The sequence below is a fragment of the Anabrus simplex genome, chromosome 8 (genome assembly GCF_040414725.1).
Source record: "Anabrus simplex isolate iqAnaSimp1 chromosome 8, ASM4041472v1, whole genome shotgun sequence".
Lineage (NCBI taxonomy): Eukaryota > Metazoa > Arthropoda > Insecta > Orthoptera > Tettigoniidae > Anabrus > Anabrus simplex.
This window is the reverse complement of record NC_090272.1, coordinates 165,077,619-165,099,633: the sequence shown is the minus strand read 5'-3', so window position 1 is coordinate 165,099,633 and position 22,015 is coordinate 165,077,619. Positions and strand designations below refer to the sequence as shown.

Genomic DNA, 22,015 nt, shown 5'->3' with positions numbered 1-22,015 from the left:
TACTATCAAACCAAACCATACTCCCTACTTACAAATTAAATCTCATGGATTATCTAAACACTTTATAATGCATAAAAATATTTTCAACATGTAGGGAGTGTTTAAAGTTACTTTGAGATAAAATGAGTTTATGCGCATAATGAAAGAGACAGTATTCTAACATCTGACCAATAAAACAAATTCAAATTTTCTTAACTGAATGGCTATTTCCATTTTAAATACTAATTGCATATCTGAACAATCCAAAGTAATATATGAAACAATTAGATATTGACTTTGAAATAAGTATTTAAAATTACTTCTAATAATTCTTCATTTGTGTGTTGCTGATTTTTTCTGACTTTTGATGTGTTATGAACTGACTGAATTACAGATGGTAACTTTACATACTTCTTATATCACATGCTGAAAATTTCTGGAAATGGTTCCCAATTAACTGTTGGAGAAGCAGAGCTCAATTAACACCATAAAAACGGAGAGCCAATTGTTTGGACATATGACATCTTTCTCCAGTCCAACACTGAGATCAAAGTAGTACTGGGGAAAACACGCGAAACCAACCAAGAATATCCTACCTCAATATTTCAGTAAATGAGATGGAACAAAGATCATATGCAGACATGAAAAGGATGGCTGACAGATAGAAGATACCGGATAGAAGATCAATTTTTGTCCATTTCACTGTTTGGCAATTTAGGAGCCAATGAATAAGATGTACAAAAAGGTGTAAGAAAAATGCTATCCAATAATCACAAGCCATAATGAAGAGGATCAGGACAAAATGACGATAGGAACCAATCCTCTAACTTGCAAATGTCATCCAGTTCAAGTAGGACATTTCTGGATGAGCTGCAGCCCAAATATCCCTTGCCACGCCTTGAATGGAGCCCCTACATCATCTTAAGCAACACTTTTTTTGGTGCCTGGAGGTCACGAAAAAACGAGATCTGTTAAAAAAAAAAGTTTAAAGGCCAAAATTTTGCATAAATATAATATTTCCCATCACTCCAATCACTGCTCCAAAGAAAAAAAACAGAACTGACACAAAGCAAACTGACCATAGAAACTCCCATCTGATGAATTATATTCAAAACCCCCAGCTTGGCAGACTGATAAGTAGGGTTAGAACATTCAGGAAATATATTTTCCCCGTCTTCCGGTTTGGTTTTTGTTGGATTTAAGCATGAATGGGATGTTTCTGAGCATATTTAGCCTTATTGTATAGGACACAGAAAAGCACATTTTACCTTTTCATATACTGTTTTGGTCATAATTCAGTCATTTTAGTTCTTTAAGGTTATATTTTGGTTATATTGTATATTTTTCTACATATTAATGAGATTGTAAAGAAAGGTTACAGATCTGTTCACAAGGTTATGAAGGTAATTAGGGGCTGAAGTATCAGTGTAAAGGAGAGGGTGCATAAGTCTCTGGTAAGATCCCAATTAGAGTATGACTGAATTTATGGGATGCACACAGGGACTACGTGATATGAGAATTGGAAAAAAATCCAAAGAAAAGCAGCTTGATTTGTATAGGCGATTTCCAACAACAGAGTAGTGTTATGAAAATGTTGCCAAGTTTTAGCTGGGAAGACTTGGGAGAAAGGACACGAGTTACTCGACTAAGTGGTATGTGATATAATGTTCATTCCTAAAGGGAACCCGAAATATTTGTCCTGAATGAGTAAATTTATAATACCAATAAAAATGGTCCGTTATTGGACATTATAAATTTTCCAGCTAACTCATTCCTGGTTGCCAGTGTTTCGCCCCAGTGTGCTAAGTTGGGCTCATCAGTTGGTAAATAGCACACCCACCAAGACACATGGCTAGTGCATACCGTGGAGACCACTGCGTAGGCTACTTGGAGCCACCAGTAGTGCCAATGCACTATGAGGGACGTTGTCTCATTACCAAAAATTGATGCTTGCCTGGCCATGCACTAGCCATGTGTCTTGGTGGGTGTGCTATTTACCAACTGATGAGCCCAACTTAGCACACTGGGGCAAAACACTGGCAACCAGGAATGAGTTAGCTGGAAAATTAATAATGTCCAAAATTGGACCTTTAATATTGGTATTATAAATTTACTCATTCGGGATAAATATTTCAGGTTCCCTATGGGAATCAACATCTATATCATCTGATGGCCAGGCAGGCATCAATTTTTGGTAATGAGACAAAGTCTCTCATAGTGCATTGGCACTGCCGGTGGCTCCATGTAGCCTACGCAGTGGCCTCCACGGTATGCACTAGCAATGCATCTTGGTGGGCGTGCTATTTACCAACTGATGAGCCCAACTTAGCACACTGGGGCGAAACGCTGGCAACCAGGAATGAGTTAGCTGGAAAATTTATAATGTCCAATAACGGACCATTTATATTGGTATTATAAGTTGTATGTTCCGAACTGTCAGTGGGGAGATGGCATGGGCTGACATTGGTAGAAGTAGTTTGAGTAGTGTTTTTAAAAGTAGGAAAGATCACAATATGAAGATAAAGTTGGAATTCAAGAGGACAAATAGGAGCAAATATTCATTTATAGGGTGAGGAGTAAGGGATTGGAATGATTTATCGAAGGAGATGTCTGATAAATTTCCAAGTTACTTGAAATAATTTAAGAAAAGGCTAGGTAAACAACTGATAGGGAATCTGCCACCTTGGCAACAGCCGTAAATGCAGATCATTAATGACTGATACTGTACTTTAATGTTATGTCCAATGTTGCTTGTGTAAATGTTTGTAACATTGTGACAAAACTTGAAACTTGGACCTCAAAATTGAATAGTATACGCTTACTGTATTATGCCTGAGTTTACATCGCTAGTTTTAGAATAACTTCCTTTAGAGTATGACATGCAGTGCGGGTATTTACCGTATTTAATTGTGTATTAGACCTCCCCCCCCCCACCCCCACCAGCTTTCTGGGAGAAAGAAACGAAAAATAAATCTCCGATGACATCACACAAATTTGTGAATAGTTTCGTCCGTACGACCCACGCATTGAAAACACACGTCAAAGACATGCGGTACATCTGTGTTTCGTAGTTAAGAAATGTCGCCTCTGTAGCGTAGGCCTACTGCAGCTCTGATGACGTCGTGCAAATAGGTGAATAGTTTCGTGTCCGACCTACGCAACTAAAGCATGCATCAGTCATGCTATATGTCTGGTATTTTTTTTGTAGTTAAGAATGTCTGCCAGCATAATGGTTAGCACAGTTACCTGCTGTTCTCGGAGGACTGAGTTCGATTCCCAGTACCGTATTGCCAGAGATTTATGAATGGCAGGAAAGTTGATATGCAGTATAAATGGTACGTGTAGCTCTCCTCCATTGGGGGCGGCACCACCTCGGGATGAGGAAACTAATTTACTTTAGTTAAGAAATATTCACGGTTGTTGCTATTAATATAGTGGGTGAGATCATTAACAAAGTGCTCGTTTAATATCTCATAACTCGGGCCAATATAGCCTATGTAATCTTTGGAGAGAAGTAGGTTTAAAACGAATTTGTGAGCCATCACATATCCAGGTGGAGATGGATACGCTCACAGTCGTGTTCAAGGGTAATTGTTACAGCGATTTGCACATTCATAGAGCCCTGCATCCCAGAGAAATGATCAAGAAAAGCTCACAGAAGGAAGAAGTGAAGGGAACTGCCTGCTTGCCTTACATTCACAACACAACAGATCCAATTGCCAAGGTCCTCCGCAAACACAATATAAAAACCGTGTTTAGCACCGCCACTAAAATTGCTCAGTCTGAGTAAAACCAAGGACAAATTGTCCCCAATTTTACATCCAGGGGTATACGAAATTCCCTGTACTTGCGGTAAGGTATACATCGGCCAAACATGCCGGTCCATTGGTACCCGTATCATAGAACACAAACAAAATATTTGTCTCAACCAACCAGACAAATCGGCAATAGCTGAGCACGCTCTATCATCGGGTCATGATATCATGTTCCAAGATGCTCGAGCTCTTACCCACACTAGACACTACAGGTCCAGGATTATTAGGGAAGCTGAGTAAATACCTAGAAATCCTAACAATTTCAACAGGGACCCCGGCTATCAATTAAGAATTAACGTAGGTAGTTCCCTTCCCTGTCCTTTCACTATTGTTATTTCGTATCGGTGTTTTCCAAATTCGTACGTTCCTCATCGCCAGATGTTTCATTCGAGGCTTGTGTCTATATCATACACCTGCCAATGTTATATGTCACGTACACACGTTTATGTGAACCGCTTAGACTGATTCTATGGTTCGGTCAGCTTCCGCTTTGAACACTAGCGTTGTGCCACGTCCTGGGAGCCATCTGGTGGCGAATGAATGTACCATTTCCACTTCTATTATAACATCTAAATTTTAAAGAGTCATTGTTGTTTAAGAAGCCTTTCTCGTGGACAGTCGAGATTTCTTCTGAGGACGCAGAGCACAGTTCTCTGCGAAACACAAAAAATTTCATCTTATTTTCTTGACGTGGCATAAGCCCAAAGGCCTATACAGTATCATGCCTAAAAATAATCCAATCATAATGATTGTTTTACTTGCCAACGTACCTAAACAATAATAATAATAATTATTATTATTATTGCCTCCGTGGCTCAGGTGGCAGCGCGTCGGCCTCTCACCGCTGCATACCGTGGTTCAAATCTCAGTCACTACATATGAGATTTGTGCTGGACAAAGCAGAGACGGGACAGGTTTTTCTCCGGGTACTCCAGTTTTCCCTGTCATCTTTCATTCCAGCAACACTCTCCATTCTCATTTCATAGCATCTATCAGTCATTAATAAATCGCTTTGGGAGTGGCGACCCCATCGTACTAATAGCCTATATCTGCTTCATTCATTCCATTCCTGACCCGGTCAATAACTGGAAAACAGGTTGTAGGTTTTCATTTTCATTATTATTATTATTATTATTATTATTATTATTATTATTATTAAAAAACTGTAATAATAATAATGTTATTGATTTTACGCCCCCACTAACCACTTTTACGATTTTTGGAGATGCCAAACAGAACATACTATGCGTTAATAAAAATATATGGAGGCAATGAACGTGCGAAATTAAACGTTATGGTAATAAAACGCATTACCATCACACCTGCAGACATCCATAAATACGACAAGCTTTCCTGTTATTTACTTTTATTTTTTCCATAGTGGAATTTTGACACTAGCCGAGCACTTAGTAGCATACCTAACCTAAACAACGCGGTCTCTCATCTCAATTACAGCTGTTTATGGTAAATCCTGAGGTTGTAAATGTAGAGAACAAGCATGAAATATATTTAGAAATACAGGTCTGGCTATCAACAGCCACAGTTATCCAAATAATGCTTCCAGTCACTATGTATTACAGTCGGAAGTACAACTTGTAACATACGCAGGTTATCAGCTGGTGGGTTGGTATGCTTTTTACAGCAAGGTTTTATTCAGAAGGGGTAGCTTCTGCTACACATACACCAACTGAGAATAAGAGACCATCTCCAGAAACCATTTGCGAATAGATTCTCACTGTTTGGACTCTATAGTCGGGAATGAAACTATTTTTTAAGCTGCAACAAGACGGGATCTCGAGTACTCGCGATTGTCATGAAGAAGACGCCATTTGGAATTATGACACGCCGGTAGCAGGGAAGTTGGCGGCACAAGATGACGATAATTCAAATGAAAGCAATGATCAGGTTTGCTGTGTGGTAGACCTACTGCTTAACTGACAGACACAAATGACTGCCATTACGTTCTTTTGTATTAATATTGCATAATACAGTACCCTCATCCCTTTTCTCTACGGGGTCGAGTATGAAGTGAGACGAATCTTCGCAGTGAATTTTTACGAGTGCATGCTTTTCCTGATGTCAACTTCATAAGAGGAGTTAATGAGATGAAACGAATGACATGATATAAGAGTAAATAAAACTGGCTATATTTACTTAATATGTAGGCCTAAAAGTAATGTGTTCACCATTTATTCTTTTTAAATTTAGAAATACCGCCTTCCAACAAAAATAGCCAGTAAAACTAAGAATACATTCATAAGTTTGTTAAAGAATAGTGTTGAATGTTAACATGTACAATTTATGGCTCTTTATGGAATAGAAGTCATGTGTTCACTGCACAAAATTTGAGGTTATCGCATATTGGAAACCCCTCCCCCCTTACTTTTCTTGGCTGTAAATGTGGAAAAAATAGGGGTCTAATACATGAGTAAATACGGTACATCAACCGGAGTGTCACCCTTGTTCAGAGACAACAAAATACCACAAGGTCTTATATTCTTATCCATCTTAGCACTTGTGGCTCATGACCACTTCAGGTTGTGCTTAAATTACTTTTCTCCCTCACCTCCCTTAAAAAAATTATAGACAATTTTGAAGGCTTCATAGTTACATTAAAAGTGATGGAGATGGCATAAGGATACCTAAAGAAAGTGTCGTGAAAGTATTAAAGTAAGAAATTGAGTTAAAGTGTTTGGGGAAGAATGCTGCTCTACCGAAAGAAAAATCCTCTTCTGCAAAGTGTGCAAAGTTAAACTTAGGGCTATAAAGCGTTTTAATGTCCAGCAGCATAGTGACAATGCTAGAAACAAAAATGTATGTATTCTTATTATTAAGATAACTATTTTCATATGTTTGCAGGATCAGCGATGTCATTTCTGTCACCATCCAGAAGACCAAGATGGACAAGTTAAGAAATGAGGAGGTGAGGAAAGAAGCCGGAATAAAGACATCCCTATTAGACAGAATCAGCACATCCAGACTATGGTGGTACGGGCATGTGATGAGGATGGAGCCTACAAGAACAGCCAGAATAAATTTGGAAAGACAGATGGGGGGAAAAGACCTGCAGGAAGACCTAAAACCTGATGGATGGATGTGATCAAGATTGATCTAGTTGCAAGAGGATGGACAGTGGATGATGTTCTCCATGACAAGTTGTATATGGACAGGAAGAAGTGGAAGAGGCTCATTAACAGTACCCGGGAAACAGGAACTGTACAATGATGATGATGATGATGATGATGATGATGATGACGATGATGATGAAGTATAACATCGCAATATTAAAGTACGGTATCTTCAGTACTCACCACAATTTAGTGACTGATAATAAATTTATGATAACGATTGTGTAGTTAAGATAAAAGAACAAGTAAGGAAATTATTGAAGTAGTGCATTAAGATTATAAAATGATTTGTATCTTTAATATAAAAGAACCATGGACACAAATCATTCAACGGACGTACACATTTTGGTACATTTTCCATTTTTGGGTCATATTTAGCTATTTTTATGACCATATTTGGCTGAATATTTGAGCCCGCCCGGTGGCCATGATCGTTAAGGCGCTGAAGTCTAAATGGTCTGACACCGAGGTTAGCCGGTTCAAGTCCCGTTGGTCGAAAAAATTTTCACCATCAGAATGTTGGCTGACAGGGTAGGGAAGGTGGTGGTATGCAATTTCTAATCACTAGATTACGTGCCAAAAGCCTGGATTAAATTCCAAACCTCTCCGCAGTGCTCATATGGAGTGAGGGCATATGACGCTGTTGATGGTGAATCGTCCGTCGGATGGGGACGTTAAGCCTTGAGCAGACCGCTTGGTGCTATTCGACAGGAGTAGACTATGTGCCGACACCGGGTTTCACCCTCTCCCTACTATCATATATCACGTCATTCATTTCATCTCATCAACTCCTCTGATGACGTTGACATCAGGAAGGGCATCCGGTCATAAAACCCGCCACGGCAGATTCATCTCACCTCATACCTTACCCCGTAGGGAAACGGGAGAAGGGTTGGACAAACATTTGGCTGAATATTTGGGTGATTTTTAGGTCATAAACGTCTGACCCCTACTGATAAGTAACAGAATTTCCTGACTCAGTGAGGAAAGCAACAGGATACTATCGGAATCCTCATTTCTCCAGTACTAAGCAAGCGGCTGTGTGGTTAGGTCACATAGCTATCAGTTTGCATTCAGAAGATAGTGGGTTCAAACACCACTGTCGACAGCCCTGAAGGTTTCCTGTGATTTCCCATGCTGGTGCTGTACCTTAATTAAGGCCACGTCACGTCCTTCAAACTCCTAGCCCTTTCCTATCCCATCGCCACACCGTAAGACCTATCTGTGTCTATGCGACGTAAAGCAAATTGTAAAACAGAAAATCCCCAGTGTACACCTCATCAGTGATATCTAGGCCATTTGTTACAGCTGATGGTGTAGCTGTTAGGAATCCCAGCCGCCTTCAGGCTGAAAACTCAACATACACTTCACTTTGGATAAAAATTGCAAATTAGAGAGTTGGGTCTTATCCTCAATTTAAATATCTGGATTCCCTTCCTCATAGTCTGTGATTACTGGATAGCAAGTGAAAGTGAAATGTCAAAGACAATATTCTTGAAGTGAGTAATTTCATCATGCATTATAAAGAAAAAAATCTACCCATTTCTCTATAACCACCCAACAAAACACAGATTCATGAGCAATTCTGTCTCAACACAAGGGTGACAAATGCAGAAACAAAGCAGGGAAACTATAGAAACAACATGGACAAGAAGAACATATCAAATTACTACCCCACCTCATTACAGTTCCTAACAAATCAACCACATATAAATACACAAGACAAATCCAATAAACAGTAACTTATGTATCAAATGAAACTATCTGACAGATAAACTGGACTGGATTTCAGTTACTTAAACTTTGGTATATTCAATTTGCTGGGGATATTAGAAAGAATTCACACTCTTTCACAGGAAACCTTAACATTTACAATCTTAGGAGAAGGAGATACTGAAACTCTTTCTCCTAAATGTTGTTTTAATTTTACGAGACAATGAAAGTATGATCAGCTGGATTAGGGCAGTTATACTCACTTCATAGATTGCATCACATCATCTGATTGCATACCACATTCTTTAAGCCAATTACCAATAACTTCCGCAAGAGTGAGATCCGTTAGTTGCTGTAATGCATCATCCAATGTTCGGCCATAAATCACAGGTAACCTTTTAGGCTTCCCAGTCTTTGACTCCAGCTCCTATAGTATAACCACACACACACTAATTCATATTTTATTTCAAACCACTACTTCACACTTAACAAAGAAGTGAACACACATATGCAACGAAAAGAACAGTAATGAAGACATTACATAAATAAAAGGCTGTTGAACAAAATGATGAATAAAGTAATACAAATTACACACTATGGAGTAAATTAAGAATATGAAAATCACAAACAAAAACTGGGAATGTGGACAAGAGCTACCCAACAGTTGAAGGTGGAGCTACTGTAGATTCAACCAGCTTATGTCTGAGGATCAAACATACAGTACAAACACAGAAAGAGTACGCATAAGGAATGTGTGATATATGGAGTACAATGCGAATTAATCAGAACAAGGTACTTTTTTTTTTTTTCTTCATAATTTTCCTACTGATTAGCAACAGTGTCATACATACTGCTTATTCTCGGATCCCACGCTCTCTATGCATTCTGTGTAACGAATGTTTTACGTTCAATGTGTGTCACTTTTGAGGGATTTTGAGGTTCCTCTTTGCGATTAGTAATACTAATACCTATGTTTTCATTGGATATGACTCCCAGGAAGCATAGTGTGACTAACATTATCTCAGAATACTTCCATGATACAAAGAGATTTAGCCACCAAAATTTGTGTTGGTGTAGGCACTATAAATGGAATTATTCAGTGGCACCAACAGATTGGTTCAATTTCACTGTAAATTACTAGATGTGTGCAAACACTGGTTAAGTGTAAGACAGGGAGAAATATCCCTTTGCTAGATTAAATAAACATTTATCTATCTATCGAGCAGCCTTATGCAACCAGTTCCTGATGCAAGTGGTGTAAAAAATGTGGATGCATGCCGATTCTGGATCAGTAAGGAAAGCAATGGGAAACTATCTCACTTCCATGGTACACTTCTTTAATACCATCTAGGCTATTTATACTAGCTGATGGCACAGCTGTTGAGGATCCAACCAGCCTCTGGGCTGAAGACTCAACAAACAAACAAACAAACAAACAAACAAACAAACAAACAAACAAACAAACAAACACATACACACACACACACACAAACAGAAAGAGTTACTGCCTTAAAATTAATAAAAATCTGTTGATTATTGTTTGGTATCACCTGACAGTCAAATAATCAAAATTAGGGATGGTTTGGAGAGGGTTTCTGTTGGGGTTCACCTTTTCTCCAATAATAAAATATCAAGTCTTATATATCAAGTATCAGAGAAATAATTTGGATAGGAACACATCTGTGTACAGTGTTCTACCCAGAAATTTTCGTCAACCAGGTAGCAGGAATGAGTAGCCGGGTGGGGAATACTATGTAAAAAATTGAATGTGATCACAATTCAATTTATTCTCCTCAGGGCATTAACAATAATATCACATAGGTTGCTGGCAAGCTGTAGTGTTTACAGTACACTATGTCTTTTGGTATGGGCTAGAATAAAATTGTTACTTTCATTGACCTGTCTCAGTCTTATACTTGGCTTTGACAATATGAAAGTGGCTGAGGTATGAATGACGCTAGTAATGCCATTCCTCATGCAGCCAGTACCTGCTATGAATGGTGTGAAAATGTCGCTCATAGGGTCAGTTGGTGCACGCATTTCAGTGGGCTTGGCAGACTGATATGCAATAGCAACTTCTGGCTCAGTGAGGAAAGCAACGGGAAACTACCTCACTCCTCATTTCCCTAGTACGCCTCTTCAGTGACACCTAGGCCATCTATGACAGCTATGGTAAACCTGTTGAGGATCCAACCAGCCTTCGGGCTGAATACCCAACATATATACATACATTAGCCGCAAAATTGAACTATTTTAGTATTATTATCACGAACCAAACATAACAGAGTATCTAGAACTTGTATAATAATAATAATAATAATAATAATAATAATAATAATAATAATAATAATAATAATAATAATAATAATAATAATAATAATAATAATAATAATAATAAGTTGTATAATAATACTGCTCATTCATAATCAAGTAACACTGGGCCTTACCACTCGGTTGCTCTGAAGTGCCATACGGCTTGTTACTTCTGCACTAATCCAGACACTGCTCACATACGACACTTCATGATAGTCAAGCTAAACACTTAAATTCCGATGTAACTGATGCAATTATGCTGACAATAATGAAGCTTTATCATTTAAATAAACAGTTTTACAGTATTTTTACATTTTAATTTGGAGCACCTAATGACCGAAATACGTATTAATATTTTGTAACTAGCACATATCTATGTTATGTTTGCTGGGCGGTCTCTATAAATGGCAGGGCGAAGCGCCCATTTAAAAGGTCCTAAGGAGAATACTGCGTGTATGTATTCATATCAAACTTTCTACATTTCCATTTAGGACTCTATTCATCACTTATTTCTTTCCCTGCTTATAAAAGAAAAATTACATTGGTGGTCAAGTGTGGAAATGAAATGCAAAAACAATGAACCCTTTTACATAAAGGCCACCAGAGAAGTGGAAGGAAAAGGCCTCCATTATCTAATCTTGGCACTAACAAGGAAACCCTTTCATCTGCAAGTCTCCAATGTGATTGAGATTTGATATGATGAATGCAGTAAGAATATTTTGTTCAGCCATGTCAAAATTAGACGTCCAATCGTATATTTAGTACCGGTTCTGGGGTATCTAAGTTAGCTCGTTTAAGCACCGCATAGATAGGAGCGAGTGGCAGGAAGCAGGTAGAGGCAGTGTGGCTGGCTAGTTCATCTGCCACGCTCTCACTCTTTCTCTCTCGCACACATTATTTCTCTAGCCTCGGCTTCCCACAGCTCACTCTCGTCTGTGTGATACTCAAACGAGCAAACTTTGACACCCAGAAACAGGTGCTAAATATATGATTGAGATTCCAATTTTGATATGGCTGAATAAAACATTCATCCTGAAGTCCTTGTACCAAATCTCAATCAGATCGGAGACTTAGATATGAAAGAGTTTCCAAGTAGAATCAAGTAGTTAGCTCTACAGTATATTCAACAAGCAACCTTTACCCTCAAAAATTAACCTAGTATTAATTTCTATTAAACCGCATGGCACAGCAGCCCTGAAGGACCTTGGCCGACCAAGCGACCACTGCTCAGCCCGAAAGCCTGCAGATTATGAGGTGTCGTGTGGTCGGCACGACGAATCCTCTGTGTCGTTATTCTTGGCTTTCTTGACCGGGGCCACCATCTCACCATCAGATAGCTCCTCAATTGTAATCACGTAGGCTGAGTGGACCTCGAACCAGCCCTCAGATCCAGGTAAAAATCCATGACCTGGCTGGGAATCGAACCCGGGGCCTCTGGCTAAGAGGCAGGTATGCTACCCCTACACGCGGGGCCGGCCAATTTCTGTTTTAGGTCGGGTAAATTCCAGGATGATATGCCTCTCCAGAAGTAGTCTTCTCAACTTCTGGGCAGGGACCAAAATCCATGTCATTCTGAGTGAACCAAGCATACCTTTACTGACTCTGCCAGCAAAAATAATGCATTATAAATGCAGGCAAAAAGCATACTTGGATTAGGCTATTACAATTACATCATCATACATCTAAGCTCACTGGCTAAAATCATAGGCACCAGGCCAGGTGGCCATGCGGTAAGGGGCGCGCAGCTGTGAGCTTGCATCCGGCAGATAGTGAGTTCAAGCCCCACTGTCAGCAGCCCTGAAGATGGTATTCTGTGTTTTCAAGTTTTCACACCAGGCAAATACTAGGACTGTAGCTTAAGGCCATGGACACTTCCTTCCCACTCCTAGGCCTTTTCTATCCCATTGTCGCCATAAGGCCTATCTATGTCGGTGCGATGTAAAGCAAGTTGTAAAAAAAAATTTTAAAAATAGTTATAGCGTATAGGCCTATTCAACTTCACTAATTTTTTTTTTCCTAAAACATAAGACAAAGTAAGGTGTTTCAGTCCCACCAGAAAAAAATTAACATACACCCCATACTGAACAAAAAACAAAAAGAGAGTGAGAGAAAAATAAAGCTTGCTTGAAAGAAAGTATAGAAACTACTGGGAAATAAGTACAAAGGAAGTGGTGGTTTTGTTTTATTTTTCTTGGGGCATAAGTCATGGGAACTATCTTTTTCTACATGAAAGCGGGATCTACAAGACAAATGGAAATATACAGGTTAAGAGTGGGGATCATAAGGTGCAGGGAATGTATGAATAATGTTGAGTATGTTTACCAGATGTAGGATATAAAATGAGGCAATTGTCAGCCATTAAATCCTTGTGTTACATCATTTTTATTCTAAGCGAGTACAGTAACCTTTACAGTAAACCTTCAAAGCAGTCCCCTACATTGTTCACAACATGTCGTCAATGATGCAGGAGACTTTGTATACCAGTCGCCTCATCATATGTGAATTTTGCAATCTCATGCTTCACAGTGTTGGCAATGTCCTCCCATGTCCCAAACCGTCTCCCATGCAATGCTTCTTTCACTTTGGGAACGAGGTCAAAATTGCACAGAAACAGGTATGGTGAGAATGGTGGGTGTTCCATAATGTCCAGTACTTCCCACCCCAGTTCCCACTTCTGCATGGAGACTGACTCACTAATGCAGTCCCATTGCCCTGTGCACAGTACCTGTCAAACACACTGCCATCTCGTGCTGTGCCCATGTACTATGAATGTCATGCTTTCCAGAACACATGACCATTGCACCATGCAAATGTGAGGGAAAAAACTGCTGCCATGACTTATGCCCCAACTCTTGTATTATTTAATGCAGTTATATTAGAACTACTACTGTCTCAAAAATACTCATGTAAGGGCCCATAAACAATGATAACTTTTCATGCATACAAGAGAATGCTCATATCACTTACAGAGAAATACTTGCGCATAGCCTCCAAATCTGGAGCAGGTTTCAGGTACCTAGCATTGTTACTTGTTCTCGATGCCACATCGAAACGGGAGTTAATAAAAATATATACACCAAATAATGTAGCTACCAGCATTACGCTGGTAAACAACAACATCAGTACCCATTCTGGTCGGTAGATTAGCGCCAAAAGCAGAATCACGAATGAGGGTAAGAGATAAGCGTACCGCATGGTTTATCTGAAACATAAATACATGTATCTTTCAGATTTTCAATTTAAACTGACCATAAATAAAATAACACACAAAAACAAAACAAGAAAGGATAGGCAATGACATTTTGAGTGTAAAGTGAACCTGTTTCATAGTTTGTAGAAAGACTGAAGACTCCCGATATGTATCCCTACTGAAATAACTTTTCAGAGTGAGCTTCTACACTTTACCCATCAACATATCGAGACTAAGCACCACGTAAATGTTGTAGCCTGTCAAGGCCTCCCAGGTCCTAAAACGCAACCTCGGCTTCCGGACACTCACATGTAAGAGCATTGCTCAGCATACCTGTTCATCTCAACTATAACATTTATAATCTCCTCAAGGAAGAGAAAAGAGCCCATTTAAGACACTTGAAAAATCCTTCTGTGCTCCAAATTGTCCAGTAAAAGAAATTTTCTGCTCACCACACACAGTTTGTTACTCATGTAACGCCCACTAGATGTTACTATAAGCGGATGCTACACTGACACATTCCACGCCTTCACCGAGACAAAAAAAATTCTTGGGCATAATCTACAACACTTTTTGCATTGTCAGCATCATTAGCAAAACTGCTTACACAATTTTTTCCTCTCCTAACTGAGCACTTTCAATACTGGAACCTGAAACCATGCATTTCACCAGAAAACACTGTAACAATGGTGTTGCTGAAATGAAAAGTTAGTTTAAACTGAAATAATCTGCAAGTTTAGTTTATTTTAGTTCCTGACATGCAAGGTATATCAGCCCAGGTCCGCACAGGCTGCGTGACAATAGATCATACAACTTAACCAGCAGATCTGAATGCATTGTTGTATTGAAATAATTGCATTTATGCTTATTACATGATAGCAAACCAGATATCTTAAAAACCGACTAATATTTCATCACAAACTTGTTATTTTTGATAATATCACACTAACCAATATAACAAATCAGCTCTTTTTAATTCGGGAAAATAAATCTTGCAGTAGTGTCACTACAAATGTGCTAGCAGGCCATTGTTTTGGGAAGGTATAGTATCCAACTGATGAGCCCATGCTACACTGGGGTAAACACTGCTCATTTTTTATGATTGAGTTTCCTGAATTTTATTTAGCTACCTCAATCAGAAGCCATATTTTTGGTCATGCTAACCCAGGAGGGCATATATAGAAAGTGGAGATGTAATCTTCCCCTACTATGCCGGCACTGCATTTGTGCTTACCACATGATAGCTTGTAGTGGTGTCGCGTCAGTAGATGCAGAGTGGGTCTCTGCCCATAAGAGACCACAGCTGGTCCGTGGTCCAACAGCTCTGTACTTTGACCGGCCTACCAAGCAAAGGAGAGGTGGCCACGGCTCTTCCGTAGCTCTACACCTCTGCATTCGGGAGACGGGACAGGGCTGGACCTCACGGCTGGCCCCAAACGTCGGGTATCCTGAGAATGGTTTTTTGCACGATTTTCCATTCTCCTGCATCAAGGCGAATGCTGGAACAGTTCCTAGTATAGGCCACGGCCGCCAACCCCCTCACTTTCTCCGAGCATCTCCTTCACTGCAACAAATCTCCCGGCCTGAGAGACGGCGTCACCGTCCAAGGGCCGCCTCTCCCCTTCAGGGGAGGAATGAAAAAAAATTTTTTAGTAATAGTGGTGTCCTCGGTAGATGCAGAGTGGGTCTCGGCCCATAACTGGCCATGGCTACTCCGTGGTCCAACAGCTCTGCACTTTGACCGCCAACCGAGCAGAGGATGGGTGGCCACGGCTCTACGCCTCTGCATTCGGGAGATGCAACAGGGCTGGCCCCAATCGCTGGCTGTTCTGAGAATGGTTTTCCATTCTCATGCACTAAGGCGAATGCCGGGACAGCTCCTAGTATAGGCCATGGCCACCAACCCCCTCACCTTCTCCGAGCATCTCCATCATAACAAATCTCCCGGCATGAGAGACGGCATCATCATCTAAGAGGCCCGCCTCCACCTTCAGGGGAATGAAAACATTTTAGTAGTAGTAGTAGTAGTAGTAGTAGTAGTAGTAGTAGTAGTAGTAGTAGTAGTAGTATCGGCGTGCTAGCCAGCCATTGCCTTGGGAAGGTGCGTTATTCAACTGATGAGCCCATGCTGCACTGGGGCAAAACACTGGTAATTTTTGACAACTGAGTTTCCAGAAGTTTAATTGCAAATGGTTTGGATAACCTAAAAGACTGTTAACCCGCAATTACTCGTGCATTGGCAAGTCACGCGATCACTCGCGCCGTTAGGTGGAACCTAACAACTGTATTTCTCTTTTAAAAACATTAATTTTGTATGTTTATTTTTGCTTTTATTTTATTTTAATGTTTTTATTGCATACTGATAATTTTAACATCCTTTTACATTTTTATGGAATAAGACATACAGTTAAACTTAAACATTACATTTATTCAAGTGAAATAACACCAACTGATAAAAGTAGCCTATAAATGTATCAACTTACAATCACAAATACAATTTGGAATATTAATGAAATCTATATTGGTTTAAGGTCTAAAAGTTAGGTTATACCGGGCGGTTGGCCGTGCGCGTAGAGGCGCGCGACTGTGAGCTTGCACCCGGGAGATAGTAGGTTCGAATCCCACTATCGGCAGCCCTGAAGATGGTTTTCCGTGGTTTCCCATTTTCACACCAGGCAAATGCTGAGGCTGTACCTTAATTAAGGTCACGGCCGCTTCCTTCCAACTCCTAGGCCTTTCCTATCCCATCGTCGCCATAAGACCTATCTGTGTCGGTGCGACGTAAAGCCCCTAGCAAAAAACAAGTTACTTTATCCTATGGTATTAAATGTTCTTCTCAGCATCTTCCCAGGAAAACTCATGAGATCAACGTAAGTTTCATTTAACACAAATCATAGTTGTTCCCAAACGAACAGTACCAGTACCAGAAAATGAAATAACATGAAAACAAAAGCAGGCTAAGTTCTTATCAACATTTTGTCGAATCACTGTCATTGTTTATTTGTCTGAATCTGGTTGTACAGCGCATGTCTGGCATGTATGAGTGATTGAATCAGTATGTTCATTGCAGATATGCCTATTGCAGCCACTGTACATACGCAGGGTGAATCGCTTTTTCCTTAGCGGACAAAAAGCACAACTTGTTTTCTCTGCATGGTTTTGTTCTGGAGGACGAGCCACAAGTCCTGTTAGTTGCCTTATTTTATGGCACAGTGCTGTAGGTAGTGTCTCAATTGAAGATCGACGAATCATGTGAGGGTTTACCAGTTCTTTGGCTAGATCCGTCAATAATTTTCTTCTTAGCATCATTACATTTGTGTTTGCTTTGTAGATTATCTGGGCACCAACTGTCTAGAGGCAAATTACCTGGTTATAAAGTAGTTTCTGCAGTACACCATCCAAGGTGTACATATGATTTTTTTTTTTTTTTTTTTTTTTTTAGTGGAAGCCGTTTCTCTGTTTCGACTTAGTTAATTTAAAATTGTGAGATACTTCAGTCTGTCAAAAACTCATTCAGGATGAAATAAAATTAGAAAATACCTGAAAAAGTAAACATTAAATAACAGATTATACCTGAAAAGGATGCCATGAATTAATTTATATTATTTAATTGATTAATTTAAGCTATCAATTTTTCAGGTATTTTCTAAATTTATTTTACGCTGAACGAGTTTTTGACAGACTGAAGAATCTCACAATTATTAGTTCGTCAATTTGAATTGCGCACCCGGAAGTAACAAAGTAACCTCACAACTGTAAGTCTACTGCTGGTCATTTACTACTGTACTTGAAAATTAAATTATCATACCAACCACTCCTTGGCAATCAAATCTGCACAATCTCCACATAGCACATGCTGGCGTTAGGAAGTTGGAGTAAATTGCAAACAATTTTTTCTTCTGGCCTGGAATCAATAAGGAGATCTGAAATATTGCTGAATCAAGTACAAAACTCATCAAACATGAGCACATCCCATTTTTTATAATCATCACTGTGATAGTTATTACATAAAGGTACCAGGGCATGAGTGTGTACAGAATCAGTAGCAGATGTGATACTCCTCAGTGGTGCATAACAAATAGCATATAAGAATAACTCCCACTGGTGATGTCAACATCTCAAGCTCCAATACATCCAAAAATAAAATTATGATACAGGTGAACCCCAATTATGCAAGGTAATGTGCACCAAGACCACCTTGGATAGCTGAAAACTGAGATAATATGGATGGCCACACAGATGTACAGATTTCATGATTTATTATCATACAGTATCACTAAACTTCTAGGGGACTTATGTGATAGTACATATATCACACCCTCGCACTATATGTAGAAGTGTGAGATATTATTGTCAGTATTCAATGTATTATTATCATCAGTATTTCAGTTGTATATTTTGTCATTAATATTTGTAAGCTGGGAGGTCTCCATATGTCATATGAGTAATTTGTTTTGTACAACGGCTGGGAAAACATTGCTATATTGAACTTGGAAACTTTGCATGAGTCATGTGAATAGCCCAGAATCACATGAGCTTGTTGATGTTGTAGTTAGAAATCTCCGATGAGTCATGTGAAACACCGCAGAGTTTGTTATTATCTTGGGACCAAGAAGAAGTTCATGGTGTGGTCTTGACTAGAGGATCCATTCATGATTGGCTGGCCAGGATCAATCTAGGCGTACCATGTGAGAGGAAGGGGAATGCTGATGTCTATGTAGCATGTGATCAAACGGCGGAAAAGACACGCTGTACGGGAAGGAAGTAGTGCTAACACATACAGGATTGAAACTGAATATACGGTACTGGAGTGACACGGCTGCACTATACTGGACTGGACTTAAAACGTTCGTGGAACATAGTCTTTTTATGTTCATGGAAAGTGGCTCATCTACAACTGTGGAGTGCTTACACACTTGGTATTGTATCATTTGTGGTGGCCTGGTATTACATGTTGCTGAAAGCTGGGAGATGCTATATCTCAGACTTTCCATAATTTATGTTCAGGAACGATAAGCGTGTGTTGCTCAAATGTATATATCTTTATAAGTGTTGAAGTCAGTGAACACAGTATTACGAGGTATAGTATCTGTGTGATATTATAAGTGCCGATTATGAGAATCGGCAACTCGTGTTGATACAGAGACAATGAAGGGTACTTATCTACGTATATGCACATTGTATTTTGGTGTGTTGATGAGGTGCTCATGCAAGGATTTTATTGAGAATATAGTTAGATATTTTAGAATCAGTGGAATTATTGATGAACCTAGGTGCAGTTCCTACCTATTTAGTCATTTTCAGAAGGTTAGGTAAGGCCTGTAGCAGATGTACCAGTACGCAGCATTATGTACACGCCCTGGGAGAATTATCTTGCTCTATCTAAATTCGAGGGATCCATTCTGGTGAACTCTGGCGCCCATACTACGGACATTTCGACTAATTATGTTTATTAATTTAATTTATTTCAAGTATTTTATGAGTAATGAGTAATTTTATCAATGTTTATTTTATTATTATTCACAGTAAAGTTACAAAGTGCACCCAAGCGTGGGGCAATGATGATAGTTAATTATTATTATTATTATTATTATTATTATTATTATTATTATTATTGTTATTTATTAGTATAAACAAAAAATTACACGTGCAAGAAGTCTCCCCATAGGATCTTGTTTTTTAATTGCCTTACAACCGGGCATTCCCTGACAACAGACTAGGACTCTTCCTAGATGGTTGATTCTCTCATATCAGCAGCGCCACCATGTGATTTAACAAACGGCTCTCTTCAGAGCCAGCCTTGACAGTGTTTTCACTAAATATTGAAGGTATATCATCTTTCAAATGATTAGCAAATTTTGTGATCACCTCTCTATTAAACCTCCTACTAAGAGTTTCTGATTTATTCCACCTGAGACAAGATATTGATAGGAAATTTTTGATAGCCACAGTCATGTTTGGGACTACTTACAGGAGGATGAAAATGGAGACTCAGTACTATCATTGGCTGAAACCAATCAGCTCTCCCTTATCCATGACAGAAAACTCCTTCCTCCTTTCAACAGCGGAAGAAGGCAATGAGGATACAATCCAGACCTCTTGTTTGTAAATGAAAGCACAGCTCATAGATGCTCGAAATCAGTATGTGATCATATCCCACATACACAACATAGACCGATAACTAGAGTTTGTGGTTTTTAGCATTTGCAAACTATGTTGAAACTTTGTCAAGTGTGTGTGCCTCCATCTTATATGACCCTTACGAGTGGTTTTTAGTGATTCTGAATTAGCGATACAAATTTCTATGAAACACTTTTCTGCCTTGTCAATACTTTACAAGTCAATACAGACAACGTTGAATCATCATGGTTAAAACCAACAATTCTTAGCGATAAAATGCAAAATTATATATTTTATGCAAAATAGATGCTAAATTCTTGGTTTTATGGTAAAACACACAAACTAAATGTTGAGAAGATTTTTAAAATATTCCCTCCACCTGTCCAGTGATTCCCTGGGATCTATTGAGTTCACCTGAATTACCCAAAACAATGTTCATTTCCTTTTTCCCTCCATTCCTGAGATTCTTTATTACTGTACAGAAAGGTTTCACTATTGCTTGACCCAGCCTTTCCAGGTTATTACCAAAATCTTCCTACCACTTCTTTTTGTTTCCTGTTATGTAGCCTGTAAAAAAAATGAAATGGTGTATGGCTTTTAGTGCCAGGATGTGTCCGAGGACTTTGGCTCGCCAGGTGCAGGTCTTTTGATTTTACGCCCATAGGCGACCTGTGCGTTGTGATGAGGATGATGAAGACGACCAGTCCACGTGCCAGGGAAATTAACCAATTATGGTTAAAATTCCCAACCCTGCCAGGAATCGAACCCGGTACCCCTGTGACCAAAGGCGAGCACACTAACCATTTAGCAATGGAGCCGGACTATGTAACCTGTAAAATAATAGTGTATCAATCATTAATGATGTGCATTTAGGGCTGTCACCCAGGTGACAGAGTCACTATCAGTTGTTTACCTAGCTTTTTCTTAAACATTTTCAAAGAAATTATTATTATTAACTAAAATATGAAATTGTACTAAATGTATGTCAAGCTAGGGTATAGAATTCAATAATTTAGGCCTACCTTAAGCTTGGACTTAAACTCTCTCTGATTCTATACAATCTTTCACTGAGAGTTTTAGTACTCTTTCTCCTTATTTTATGGGGCTGGTAATAAGACACTTCAAAATAAACATCAACAAAAATACATAGTATTTCTTTGGGAGATTCTGTTACTACCTGTACGCCTATTATTCATTGAATATTGCTCCTCTTTGTTATTCATATTAAATTTTAACCATCATCCACTATAATAAAGCAGAATCTCCAATCAAACCATTAGGTAGCTCTGGCCTACATACAGAAACTTAACCTCATTCCTGAATCAGCAGAGCTGGAGATGAAATTAGAGAATTATACACACTATTGCCACTGAATAACTGTAAATGTGAACTCGTGATAATACATATTCTACGTGAAATCTGATCTCAACTCAACAAAATAAGAATACCCTATTGCATACTGACCTGTCACCTAAATTTTGACATCTGGTCCTCCCGCCATTATTCTAATAATCTGGAATTCTTTCCAAATACATGGTTGTACACTACTTGAGTAAAGGCTTCATTACAAACAACACAATATCGCTAGATGGGTGAAATTTACAAAACTAATCATTACTAATAATTGACAAATTGTAGTATAAACACCACTCCGCACCACTCAAAAAAGTCACGATGGCCATTTAAAGAGTCGACCTTGATCGATGCAAAGCCGATCCATCGTTTCTTGCTCCATTTACGCCACAGCCCCAGTGTTG

At 39.1% G+C, this 22,015-nt stretch overlaps 1 protein-coding gene across 4 annotated transcripts in view; it reads right to left on the bottom strand.

The window, feature by feature from the left end:
- Positions 1-21,940, bottom strand: part of LOC136878915 (sorting nexin-25) — a 195,685-nt gene extending 173,745 nt beyond the window's left edge. For 2 of the 4 annotated variants that reach the window (XM_068228861.1, XM_067152522.2), the window contains exons 1-4: positions 21,723-21,940; positions 17,947-18,042; positions 13,916-14,150; positions 8,899-9,062 (exon numbers count right to left, since the gene is read on the bottom strand). In XM_068228861.1, coding sequence (XP_068084962.1) covers positions 8,899-9,062; positions 13,916-14,143 — 392 coding nt within the window. In that variant the 5' untranslated portion in view covers positions 14,144-14,150; positions 17,947-18,042; positions 21,723-21,940. The remainder of the gene's footprint in view (positions 1-8,898; positions 9,063-13,915; positions 14,151-17,946; positions 18,043-21,722) is intronic. The other 2 variants (XM_068228862.1, XM_067152519.2) reach the window with 2 other exon arrangements.
- Positions 21,941-22,015: the final 75 nt, after the last annotated feature.